The sequence below is a fragment of the Odocoileus virginianus genome, chromosome 6 (assembly GCF_023699985.2).
Source record: "Odocoileus virginianus isolate 20LAN1187 ecotype Illinois chromosome 6, Ovbor_1.2, whole genome shotgun sequence".
NCBI lineage: Eukaryota > Metazoa > Chordata > Mammalia > Artiodactyla > Cervidae > Odocoileus > Odocoileus virginianus.
In genome coordinates, this window is record NC_069679.1 from 2,724,841 (window position 1) to 2,738,615 (window position 13,775).

Genomic DNA, 13,775 nt, shown 5'->3' on the forward strand with positions numbered 1-13,775 from the left:
ATGTTATTAAGTCACTGACACCCAAAAGTATCTAATAAAAATTATAATACTTAGAGACATTTGATATGTGTACAATAGTTGACAAAATTTATAAACAGGTAAAAGCTGATTCTGAATTCTCAAAAGGCCCTCCACCTTTAATGTTTGCTATTTAATTTTGCTATTTATGCTAATGAACAGGAATTTTTTTTTTTTAAATCCCTATGAAGATACTAAAGACTAACACTGTAAAAAGACTTATTTAGCTTTAACAAAGGACAGTTTTTACCAACCACTTTCAAACTCGGGGACACTATGTTCTGTCTTAGACTGTTTAACTTTAATACTAGGCAAAAGCTTTAAAAACCACACAAGCAGTCAAACACTGCTTTTAAGGAAAGCACAGTGGCTGCTGACATAACACTGCTGAGAGATGTGTGTACTCATTTAGGATTTAAACCTTCTCCATTAAGCTCTATTGAAGAGCAACTGCTGAATAAATGAATGCAACTATGTTTATGTTAAAAGCCTGTTTCCCTGCAGCATGTAATTAAAGGAAATGTTGTACAAAGCCAGTACTTTTGTCAAGCTCCTGTAAATGGAAAGATGGATAGCACTCAGAGAAGTGAATGCATTGCTTCATATTTAACCTTAACACTCTTGTCATTAATGGTTTGTCTAACTTGGTCTGTAAGAGACAAGGTACTGCTCCATTGAAGTAAAATTAAAAAAATCAACTAAACCATGCTTTTCAGAACAGAAGATTCATTATCGTCAGCTAATGTATTGGCATAAAGCAAAGTAACATCCTATCAAGTAAGGCACACATTCAATCTGCCTTCCCACCCCCCTTTATTTTTAACTCATGCTGTTTTATTGTTATAGGCAATTTGTACCACTCAGCATGACAGTGTAAACTGAATCAAGATTAATTTACATGCAAAAGAACACTTAGGAGAGCAGCATGGTAAGCAAATGTATTGTCTCGATTGCTGAGGTGGAAAAAGAACCTGGAAAGAAAAAAAGGTGCTCTAATTAAGGGGCATCAAATATGATTGCTTGTGGTGGTTAAGGGCCAGAAAATAGTAAATGTCTGACCATTTAAAGAATTAGCATCTTGCTAGCTAGGAGCCCATAAGATGGAGGCATAAATCATAATAAAATTAAGTAACCATTCTAGGTTTCTTAAACCAGAGATTTTTTTTCTAAATGAAAATATATCAGGTATTCTTAAATTAACGAAAAAGAAAAATATGCCAAGATATCATTAAAAGTTTCTCCTATAAAAACAGACTTTAACCACTATACAGCCTGCTCATACCTAATGAAAGTCAGGTAATTGGAAGAATATTTTAAAATTCTCAGACTGCAGAATATGCTGCCTCATTAAAATTTACCTCATTTTGGTGAGGCAGTGGACAGCACTTAGGTTAATCAGCTGTAACGCACTGCTGAAATGTAAATAAAATAAGAAAAGAAAACCTAAAAAATTTCCTGAATGTTTTAGACTTCCAATTTAATTCTTAAGAAGAAAGCAAATAAGAAGAGGAAATTTGGAATAAGCAGTTTCCTTAAGTCTCATACAATTAAAACTGCTTCAAGAAACGAAATTACATTTTTAAAAGTAAAACAGATCTCACTTTATAGTACTGAAATCATCCCACAGCTAAATCATGAACTAAATTTGCAAGGATCAAAATTCATAATAGTGAAACAAACATGCCTTCTGGTTAAGGCTCATAATCTGAATACTCTGGATAACTTCAAAATATAGACTAAACCAATCTTTTGTTTAGCACTTTGACCACCAACCTTATAAAAATGCACGCTTGTTCATGGAACTCTAAATGTAACAACTGAGAAAAATTGACAGATCATGCTATATACTAGAAACAAAACATTTTCCCTTTAAAAAGTATCAATCTAATATGTGCAACCTGACATAAGTATTCCTAATTAATATACACATTTTTCAAATATGCACATCTGTAGTATAAAAATAGAATCATATTCCTCATGTTTTTAGTTTATAATTTCTTCAGTTAAATCCTAGTTAATACAGTTAATACATTTCTTGAGTCTTGAAACCTATGCCCTGTGAAATGAAATATTAAGTATATAAATTCATTTTATTTAAAGTAGAAAAATCAGTTAAAGCTAGCATGTAATGACACACAAAGACATTTCTTAAATTTACCAGCATTTTACCATCCTGAAGTTTGCAATGATAAAATCTGAGGAAACTGATTTTTATTCTGATTTAGAATTTCCAATTAATGAGTCATTTCTAGGTATCTTCTGCAAAATAAGCTAAGCTCTTCCTAGTGTGGTATAAGAAACAGATACATGTGTAAAGTTGAGAATTGAGACCTCTATTACCAAAGCAGCTGAAATCTAGAACTAAAATGATGCTATTGAAAAGACTCTTTAAACCTGTGCTAAATTTGCCAGCATCAAGTCCCATATCAAAGAATGAATTCAGGAAGACAGAAAGAATGATACAGAAATGCCAAGAGACTTGCAAGGATTTACAAATACTTCATATAAACAAATTTTCAAATAGCTTTATTCAGAGTAGCCTTTCTGCTCTATTAAACATAGCAAACAGCTGCCAGATTTATTCAGACAAATAATCAACAACCATAGAAGTAAAATGGCAGAAGAAAAAGGAATTTTGGCAACAACTCCACAGAGGACCACAGCTGTTCTCCAAGCACACCTCTCTCACGCGATTACGGTTCTGTATGGCTAGTCAGGGAAGAAATCCCTCAGTCACAACAGAGCACAAAAAAACTTGATCGAAGTATCAAGTACATATTCTAAACCAAAGCTGAGGAAGAGAAAAGGTATACAATAACCTACTGCTTTAGATAACTTTAGCTGCACTTTTCAAAAAAGGAATATCCCCTTCACAATAAATGTGTCAAGGCTTATTCAGCTCCTATGTGCCACTCACCTGGGTTTGCTGAGCAGGTGTAAAGCAGAGAGGCAGGCTTTAGCCAGCAAAGGGTAAGAATAGCAAATGTAAGAATCAATTCAATTTGGCAATGGAAAAATAAAATCACAGATATGACTTTTTTCTACAGCAATAACCAACTTCCAAGAAAAGTAAATGCAAAGATGGGTTTAGTCACTCTTTATCACTTAAAAATAAGGCAGAAGAATAAAAGATAACCATTAATTTATAGTCTTATTTGAGTTTCTTTGTGAGATTCTTCTACAACAGGTCTTTTGGACACTGAACTGCAAAGGTTCATGGTAAAAACAAACAAACAAACAAACCCCTGGCACTACAATGATGCAGTGCCAGGAAGCAAGCCCTTCTCCTTAGGTATAGGTGTTTGCGTGTGCCTAGTGCTTCATGAAAGCTTGACAGGTACAAATTAATGACCTCAAGATGAAGGGAATCTTTGATAACTCCTTCCAAAGAAAAACATAGCCCGGATTTATATACACTTGAAAAAATTGCTGACTATACTATTTAAATACGTCCTGGTTTTATAAATGCTATTCTTAATTAAACACATAGAATGAGGCAGTTGTTTCCCCTTATTTATATAAGAAGAAAATTATTTTTAATAGAAAGTATGCTTAACTCTGGGTCAAGTCAAAGATAGTAACACTTTCATTCTTCTGAAAATATTTTCTTTTTTGTTGCTTATTTTAATTTGCTTCAGCTCTGATACAGCCTTACAGCATAGCATTTCTTTAATACAGAATAAGGTCAAAAGAAAATAGAGGTATTTTAATATTTTAATGCTACAATTAGGACTTTATTTTGAAGGACAGGGCACTCTAACAGGGAAAAATATTATTAGCAGAACACAAAAAAACAGTCCTATAGTAAAAGGAAATACATACACATAACATTTACTGTGACGGGACTCTGCTAAGTCCCAAATTCCTGACATTTTCACTAATACAAAACACATGAATACATCATTAGACTGACAAGCCAAAATTCCCAGGACTGAAAAGTTAATTAAGAATCAATTTATTATTTAAAAGACACAGTACTCAATTTTTAAGTATGCCAGGGATGCAGACAAAGATACCTTTAAGGCTACTTTATAAACACAAAGCATTAGCAAAACTTGTACCTTTAAGGCTACTTTATAAACACAAAGCATTAGCAAAACTTGGAAGACTGTACATTGACATCTGTTAATAGCTATGTGCATATGGTAATTTATTTTAGAGTTCAGCCAGAGGAATGAGCACACATTATCTGGGATGCCAATTTCCAGTAAACGGTAATGATTTCTCACCTTGCTCCTTCTTAAAATCTTTCTCTGACATGGCCACAGGTAAAAGCAGTTCTCCAACAGGAGGCTGAATGTTAACACTGAAGCAATCATCCTTGGTACTAAAGAAAAAACACATTAAAGCTGACTAAATGCTTAACAAATAGACATTCTTCTTAATACTATGCAGTTAAACAGGTACAATTAAAGCATATAAAGATGTTTGCCTTAGATATCACAGCTAAAAAGGCTTGAAATATTTCTCATCACCATTTGCAAAGAAATACATCTGTTATCTCAACTGGAAAGCCTATTATTTGCAGTTATGATAAATTGACATTTGACATAGAACTTTTAAAAATAGGTAAGGAGCAACTACTAGAGGAACACTTAATGCAACTTATCTGATAGATGAGTAGATAACAACTACCAGATGAACATTTAATGAAGCTTATCTGATAGAGAACATCTTGTCTTCAACTTTGCAGTAAAAGTACACAAAATGAAGCGCTTTAGTCTTAGTTAAGATATTTTTTTAAAGGTATCAATTTTTAAATAAAGACTAAAATGGAGTGACCATACTGTGTTAAGACATGTGGTAACAAAATAATACCAAATGTTAATAAGTGTTTATGTACTATAAAAAGAAAACCTGTACAATAATATTAATCACAGTTTTATTATTAATAGCCCCAAATGAAAAACAACCCAAGTGCCCATGGATAATAGAATGGATAAATGAATTGTGATACCGTCAGTGAGATATTACATAACAATTAAGAAAAACAAACCTAGTGTTACACATAAAAGATGATTCCACAGACCTAGCCTTGAGTGAAAGAAGCCAGAAACAAATGTACATATTGTATGATGCCAAAACTAACTCATGGATAGAGAACACAGAACTGTAGCCACTTCTATAGGAAAGGTGGTATCTATGGGGAAGAAAGGGAGACCTTTCTGGAGGGCTCTAGATGTTCAAAACTTTGATTTGGTGGTACACATAAAAATTCATCAAGCTGAACACTGAAGTTCTGTGTTATGGATGAAGTTATTCTTCAATAAAAACAATGTCATATATAAAGAGGAGAAAAGCAAAGAGCAAATAAAAACATTTCTATCCAAGAAAAAAAAAAACCCAAAACCCACCAAACATATGGTTAAGAAAAATGCTTTCTTGAAGGATGGGGTAGGGATAAATATTAAAATATAAGGAAAGAGAAGAAAATCCACTTCGATTTTATGCTATTATATACTATAATCTTTTAAGCTGCCATTTTCTTTAATGAAACAAGGTAAGGACTAGACTAAAAAAAAAAACCAATTCTGAACTATTCACACATGGATTGCCCAAGGCAAATCAATAAACCCAATTTATTTATTAATTCAATAAACATTTACTGAATATAAACTTGATCTCCTGTACTCTCTGGGGATTTAAAGACAAGTAAAATTGGCCCTTGAAGTTCAGAAGTTTAGTGACAGAGAAAGAGTTCAATTATGTTTATAACAGAAAGATAAGTACAATGTTAGAGATATGTGGAAAGTATCATAGTCCAAGAAAGAGGGGCTGGTTAATTCTGCAGGAGTGAGGTAGAGGTAAGTTTACTTCCAAAAGGAGGGAGAGGGGCATTCTATGACTTCCAGACCTATATTTTGGGGATGGTGAGCAGAGGGTGTGTCAAAAGACTGGCTGGGGACACTTTGCAGAGAACAGTGTACACAGCTGTAGTCCCAGTTCTCCACGGCAGTTGTCCCAGGATCTTGTTCAGTTCGTCTCCTGTCACCATCTGAAGTGTTCTGATTTGTGTGACAAAGTATATGATTACTTTACTCTCATAACTCAGACAAATGTGCTTCAAAGTATCCTGGAAAAAAAAAAGAAACTACCAGAGCCTTCTGACGTAGGAAAACAAACAAACAATCCTTATAGACTGTGCTGGCGCTGTATAAAGGTGGTGTACGAGAGAAACCCAAGCCAGGGAGATGAGCGAGGAGAAGAATCAACAGTCCAAGCAGCGGTTTTCAGCACTGACTGTGTGTGTTGCTTTAGTGCATCCTAACAGTGATCCTAAGAGGTACCTTTTCTGTTACCCCTAATTCACCAAGAGAAGCTAAGCAACACGCCCAAAGTCACACAACTAGACAGACGGTCTAGACACAGCAGCACCGAGATTTGAACCAAGGTCTATCCTATTCCAAAGTCAGCTATATTATGTTTACTGCCATATATATATATATATATATATATATATATATATATTATATATATATATTTTATTTGACTATACAAGGCTGCTTCCCTGGGAGGAAATGCAGAAGACAGGGGTGTTTTAGAGTTAAGAGGGACAGATGCAGTGATGGACGGGAGGAAGAGACCTTGAACCATTTAACGTGAATGACTGGAAGGATGACTTTCTTCAATGAAGAGGAGTTTGGAGGGTTAAACAAAATGATCTGGATTTAATCATGCTATATTTTGAGTACCCCTGCATCACCCAGGAAGAGATATTTAACAGATAACTGGAAATACAAATCACGAACCAGAAAACAGGTCAGGGCAGTACACATGAGTTTAGAAGTAACCAGAATGTATGGGGAAGGGCTGAAGCCTTGTAAGTAGATAAGATCACATAGGAAAAGAGGACAGGCCAAGAAAAAGGATAAAGTGGACACCGGCATGTAAATAAAAACAGAAGTGGTACAACTTGCAGAAGAGAACTGGAAAAAGAGGTTGGGGAGAAAAGGTGTGAGTCAAATACTGCAGGGAATAAAAAGAAGCATGTGTAACATCTGACTTAGCAATGCAGTTCAAACTGGAGGAAGAATGCAGGATGCAATGAGCTGAAGTTCAGTGCAAAGACTGGCAGTGAAAGCTGGGAGACAGAGAGCAGCAGAGGCTTCCTGAGGATGCAGAGGCAAAAGGAAAATGCTTAAAGCAGCTCAAAAGTAATTAAAGGTCGGTGCAAAGCAAAGAAACAGAGTGAGGTGTTAGACGAGATAAAGGAGACTGGGATTAAGAGCATAAGAACTAGGTGAATGGGTCAGGCCTGGAATGGAGGAAGATATTTCTTCCAAAAACAGCACAGATGGAGTCCTTAAGATAGAGGTGTTGAGGGTAGGATGCTTGAAGGGTAAGAGCAGGCTGATGCACTGGAAGGCTAAGCCACATTAAGAGAAATACTTAAGAGGCTGATAAAGTAGTAAATGGATAGGTATATATATTATGAACTAATTTAGTGTTAAATATAAACTCCCAGCTTCAAACAACTAGATAAATCAGTGCGTTCCAAAGTAGGAAAGGACAAGGCACTCCACTGAGGCAGAAAATCCACTGAGGGAAAAAAAGCACCATCAATTATATTTATTCTTTTCTCTCTCATCTGAAGTTCTATTTTTGTCTGTACATAATACTTCAGTACATACGTAATATGTTTGCATAGTGAGACACACACAGTACATATCAGGAGTGTGTGGTATAAATATTTTACTAAGATGTATACAATTTGGGTTAAGTTACGCATACTATCTTTACTTGTGATTTCTTTTAAATTATAGATGAAGTGACTTCCTTCCGACACTCCTGAAAAGGACCCCGAGGTCCCTTGGTTAAGCAGCTATAGGGCACTGATGCCCAGGGAGAAGGGGGCAGAGCAAAGAAGGGAAAGTAGACCTGCCTTCTAAGGCCTGTGTGAAAATCAAGGTGGGTAAGGAGCGGGCTTCAGCCTGGGGGGTAAAGGCGATTCTGAAATGCCCCCACAAGCAACAACCAATGGATTAGAGATGAATATACATGATTCAGCTTGACTGGATATGTTTCACTTCTGTTACCTTTTGGTAATGCATGTTTTATTAGTATTTATTTTATTATATATTATGTTTTATTTGTATATTATATACTTCATTCTTATATCTATTTTATTATATATTTTATTCATTATTCTGTGATTGGTAAAATGATTACCATGTGTTTGCATATGAAAAACTAAGGCTGTAAGTTCATCCACAATGGGTCTTGGGGGGGCAAATAATGTAATAAAATTGGAACACGGCTGCAGCAGACACTAAGTAATACTTTCCTTTCTCTTCTTTCCTGAAGTCATCCTGATTCTCTTCAGGGAGACAATTTGCCCACCTGAACATGATCTCTCTCAGGCTCTTGTATTAATAACAGTTGGACGGATCAAGTGACCCAGTTATGACCAATGAAGCCAGAACAGAGAGTGGTTGGGGGCTCCTGGGAAAGGTCTGCTTTTCCAGCACACACGGGCTCCTCCCGCCTTGTCACTTCATTCCTCTATTGGGGGGAGGGGCTAGAATGCAGACGGAATCCTGGAAGTGCAGAAGCCATCTTGGGACCCCTGGGATGACTGGCACTTGCTAATGAAATTAGCTCATGGAACAAAAAGCCGGGAAGACCTTCTACTGGAAGACATGCGGAGAAGACCTGCAGAGATACTCTAGCTGCTCCTAATTGCTGACCTCTGTTTTCCTTATACCAGGAGAATAATAAATAAAACCCTGTGTGGTGAAGTCACTATAGAGAGGTTTCTGTTACACACAAATGAATGCAAAATCTAGTTAATATAACTAGTACATAAAATACTTTATAACCCAGTCTTAGCTTCTAAGCAAGATTTGGCTTAGTAGGGAGTAAGAAAGAATGCTTCCTCCTTATTTCGGGGAAAATTTACTTTCATTTATATTAGTGATTTAGGATGTCCTCCAGGGTTTTCTTGTGAGGCTCCTTTTAAATATTTTGTCCTTTTTTTTTTTTTAAATTGTTCTCTTCTCTCTCCTCATAGAGGACTTCCCTGGTGGCTTAGATGATAAGGCATCTGCCTTCAATGTGGGAGACCCAGGTTTGATCCCTGGGTCAGGAAGATCCTCTGGAGAAGGAAATGGCAGCCCACTCCAGTCCTCTTGCCTGGAAAATCCCATGGACAGAAGAGCGTGGTAGGCTACAGTCCATGGTGTCGTGAAGAGTCGGACACGACTGAGCGACTTCACTTCTTCACTTCACTTCTCTCCTTATAGTTCTTTTCTTTTGCAACCCCCCCTCCCCCTGCCAAACTTTTTCTTCTCATCTCCTTTGGTTGAACATGGGGCTAAACACAGATGTCTTGACATAGGCAGGGGAATGGTGAAAATGAGAAATGGCAGATGTAAATTTAATAGAATTAACAGATTACTAGATTGACAAGGTACTAATATGAGGTAGCTCTAAACAGCCTAAATTACAAGGGATCAGATGAAGTAATAGTTTAATGTAAGACAAGAGTCTACCTGTTCTACAAAGAACTGTAATGCATATTCTTAGACTACATATTTCACAGATTCCTAGGATCAAAATTGTGAGACTCAAGTTTCCTTATCTATGAAGTAAGAAAAATGGCACTTAACCTTGTAAGCTAGTTTCAATGATTAAAGGAATATCACAACCCAGTTTAGTGCTTAATGCATAGTAGATACCCAAAACCTATATACCTAATAGGGATGTAATCATAATTTGTTTAAGCATTCCCCTAACAATTCTCATTTGCAAATTTTCTCTATTATAAACAAAGCTTACTTAACACTCTTAGATCTCTTTCTTCATCACAGGCTACCATACTTCCCCAAGCCTGATATCCTAAAAATGAAATCACTAAGTTGAAGAGTTTAGTTTATGAATATTTAATATTTGATAAATACTGCCAAACTGACCTAAAAAAAGGTGGTACCAACTTGAAATCCCACAAACAGTAAATAAGAATACATGTTTTTCTGTACCTTCCTTGTCAGGAATCAAAATTATTTAAGAATTTTGCAAGTCTTTTTTATTTGAATAAATTTAAAAAAATTTCCCTATTACCAATGTTGTATATATTATTGTTATTGGCTCACTGCATTTCATTTTCTGTAAGTGAATTATTCTCAAACTTTCTCCACTTTCATATTGAAATTTGTGAGAGTTCTTTATATACTCTGGTAACTAAACTTTCATCTGCTAAAAATGCTGTAATACTTTCTCACTATCTCTCACCTGTTATAACATCAATATTTTCTTCTTTTGTAGAGAGGCTTAAAAGTTTTAATGGTCAAACCTGTCACTTTTTCTCTATATCTTTCTGGATACTGTGTCTTGCTTGAATTTTGCTCTACACCCCCCCCACCCCCCCGCCCCGGCAAAGAGTATATGGAGAAGGAAATGGCAACCCACTCCAGTGTTCTCTCCTGGCGAATCCCAGGGATGGAGGAGCCTGGTAGGCTGCAGACCATGGGGTCGCTAAGTCAGACACGACTGAGCGACTTCACTTTCACAAAGAGTATAAAATTATTTGTTTGAATAATTTCACAATTTGTATGGAAATACAAAAAACCTCGAATAGCCAAAGTAATCCTGAGAAAGAAGAATGGAACTGGAGGAATCAATCTGCCTGACTTCAGACTCTACTACAAAGCCACAGTCATCAAGACAGTATGGTACTGGCACAAAGACAGAAATATAGATCAATGGAACAGAATAGAAAGCCCAGAGATAAGTCCACGAACCTATGGTCACCTTATCTTCGACAAAGGAGGCAAGGATATACAATGGAAAAAAGATAACCTCTTTAACAAGTGGTGCTGGGAAAACTGGTCAACCACCTGTAAAAGAATGAAACTAAAACACTTTCTAACACCATACACAAAAATAAACTCAAAATGGATTAAAGATCTAAATGTAAGACCAGAAACTATCAAACTCCTAGAGGAGAACATAGGCAAAACACTCTCCGACATAAATCACAGCAGGATCCTCTATGACCCACATCCCAGAATTTCAGAAATAAAAGCAAAAATAAACAAATGGGACCTAATGAAACTTAAAAGCTTTTGCACAACAAAGGAAACTATAAGCAAGGTGAAAAGACAGCCCTCAGATTGGGAGAAAATAATAGCAAACGAAGCAACAGACAAAGGATTAATCTCAAAAATATACAAGCAACTCCTCCAGCTCAACTCCAGAAAAATAAATGACCCAATCCAAAAATGGGCCAAAGAACTCAACAGACATTTCTCCAAGGAAGACATACAGATGGCTAACAAACACATGAAAAGATGCTCAACATCACTCATTATCAGAGAAATGCAAATCAAAACCACAATGAGGTACCATTACACGCCAGTCAGGATGGCTGCTATCCGAAAGTCTACAAGCAATAAATGCTGGAGAGGGTGTGGAGAAAAGGGAACCCTCTTACACTGTTGGTGGGAATGCAAATTAGTACAGCCACTATGGAAAACAGTGTGGAGATTTCTTAAAAAGCTGGAAATAGAACTGCCGTATGACCCAGCAATCCCACTTCTGGGCATACACACCAAGGAAACCAGATCTGAAAGAGACACATGCACCCCAATGTTCATCGCAGCAATGTTTATAATAGCCAGGACATGGAAGCAACCCAGATGCCCATCAGCAGACGAATGGATGAGGAAGCTGTGGTACATATACACCATGGAATATTACTCAGCCATTAAAAAGAATTCATTTGAATCAGTTCTAATGAGATGGATGAAACTGGAGCCCATTATACAGAGCGAAGTAAGCCAGAAAGATAAAGACCATTACAGTATACTAACACATATATATGGACTTTAGAAAGATGGTAACGATAACCCTATATGCAAAACAGAAAAAGAGACTCAGATGTATGGAACAGACTTGTGGACTCTGGGAGAAGGCGAGGGTGGGATGTTTCAGGAGAACAGCATTGAAACATGTATATTATCTAGGGTGAAACAGATCACCAGCCTAGGTTGGGTGCATGAGACAAGTGCTCGGGCCTGGTGCACTGGGAAGACCCAGAGGGATCGGGTGGAGAGGGAGGTGGGAGGGGGGACTGGGATGGGGAGTACATGTAAATCCATGGCTAATTCATATCAATGTATAACAAAAACTACTGTAATGATGTAAAGTAATTAGCCTCCAACTAATAAAAAGAAAAAAAAAATTATTTGTTTGTATTATTTCTAAACACTTTTTATAGTTTCTATGATTAAATAATACATCCATGTGGAATTTACTTTGGAGTAATCTGTGGGAAGAAGGTATCTTTATTTTTTCCAGAAAATGGTCCATACACAATTGACATGAAATCTCACCCTGCTAATATGAAACGTTACTTTCATGATATACAAAATCTCTAAATTCTGTTTTGATTCACTAACTTCTGTGCCAACAGCCAATTACACTGAATAAAAATATTAAAGAAATAAAAAAAATCTTAAAGAATATTTTTAAAGACCTTAAAGAATATTTTGAAGTTATTATTGAAAAAGGCTTTTTTTATTAAATTTTTGTTTTGACTTTTCTTGGACATCCTTTTATCCAGGTGAATTTTAGAAATTTGTCAAGGTCCTTGAAAAGGTTTACTGGAATTGAGCTCAGAATCACATTGAATTTGAAGATTAACAAGTGGGAGAGTCCTCTCTCCCATTTAGGAACACAGCAAATTTATTACTTTTATTTATATCTTTTTATGGCCTTCAGGAAAGTTTCAGGTATTTAAAAAATTCCCACATAGGTTATCATGTATTTCTTGTTAATTGATTATTCCTTTTGTTGTTCTTATAAACAAAATAATTTTACTCATGTTTTAAAATTGGTCATTCCTACTATATAGAAATGCTAATGATTTTCACATGATTCATACCACTGTCCTAAACTCACTGATTCTAAGACTTTGTGGGTTGGTAATTACACGTTGGGTAGAAATTATAATCTTGTGTCTTTCCAGATTTATACCTCTAACTATTTTTACTTGTCTTTTTGTATTGGCTAGAACTTCCATAAAAATCTCACAGTGATGAAAGAGGGTAAACCTTTGTTTTCTGACTTAAAAGAGAATGCTTCTGATATTTTATGTGGTGATAGGTAACTTGTATGTCTGATAATAAATACACACAAATAAACATTTTATTTTTTTTATTCTCAATTTTTCTGTGCCACCCTCTTTTAGGTGGGGTTTTTATAAACAGTATATGCTTAATTGTGTTTTTACAAGCCCAATATAAGTGGAAATTAACTTATGGACCTGAAATCTGATAACTAGCATGTGTGGCCCCTTTTAGTCATCTTATTTTGTTTTTTATTTACCACGCTTTTTTCTTTTCCTGCTTTGTTAAACTGGTCAAGTTTTAAGCACTTCTTTTCTTCTTACCTTTCATTATTTGGATGTTATAAGCACCATACTTCTGTTAATTTAGAGGTTAGCTTTAACATTTTAAACCGTATTTAAACTTCTTTTTGCCATCAGTCAATTATCTTGTGAAGCATGACAAGAACACCATCATTCCTCCTCATACTTGTTCATGTTGAGATTTTTGTTCCAGATCATTAGTTTATTTTTTACATTAGGTATGAACAATTATTTTTACATATTGGTGGATTTTATAGGTAGAATTCTTTCTCTATTTTTTATTCTATTTTTCTCTGTTACAGATTAAACTTTTTTTTTTTAACTAACTGTATCTTTCAGTAATCCTTTCAAGAAAAGGTCATTGGGGTTAAACTAATGGAATCTCTGC

At 35.7% G+C, this 13,775-nt stretch overlaps 1 protein-coding gene across 2 annotated transcripts in view; it reads right to left on the minus strand.

Moving 5' to 3' along the window:
- Nucleotides 1–13,775, minus strand: part of AP3B1 (adaptor related protein complex 3 subunit beta 1) — a 235,939-nt gene that overhangs the window by 14,389 nt on the left and 207,775 nt on the right. The window contains exons 25-26 of one of the 2 annotated variants that reach the window (XM_070468579.1): nucleotides 4,248–4,345; nucleotides 2,936–2,972 (exon numbers count right to left, since the gene is read on the minus strand). In XM_070468579.1, coding sequence (XP_070324680.1) covers nucleotides 2,936–2,972; nucleotides 4,248–4,345 — 135 coding nt within the window. The remainder of the gene's footprint in view (nucleotides 1–2,935; nucleotides 2,973–4,247; nucleotides 4,346–13,775) is intronic. The other variant, XM_020902680.2, reaches the window with a different exon arrangement.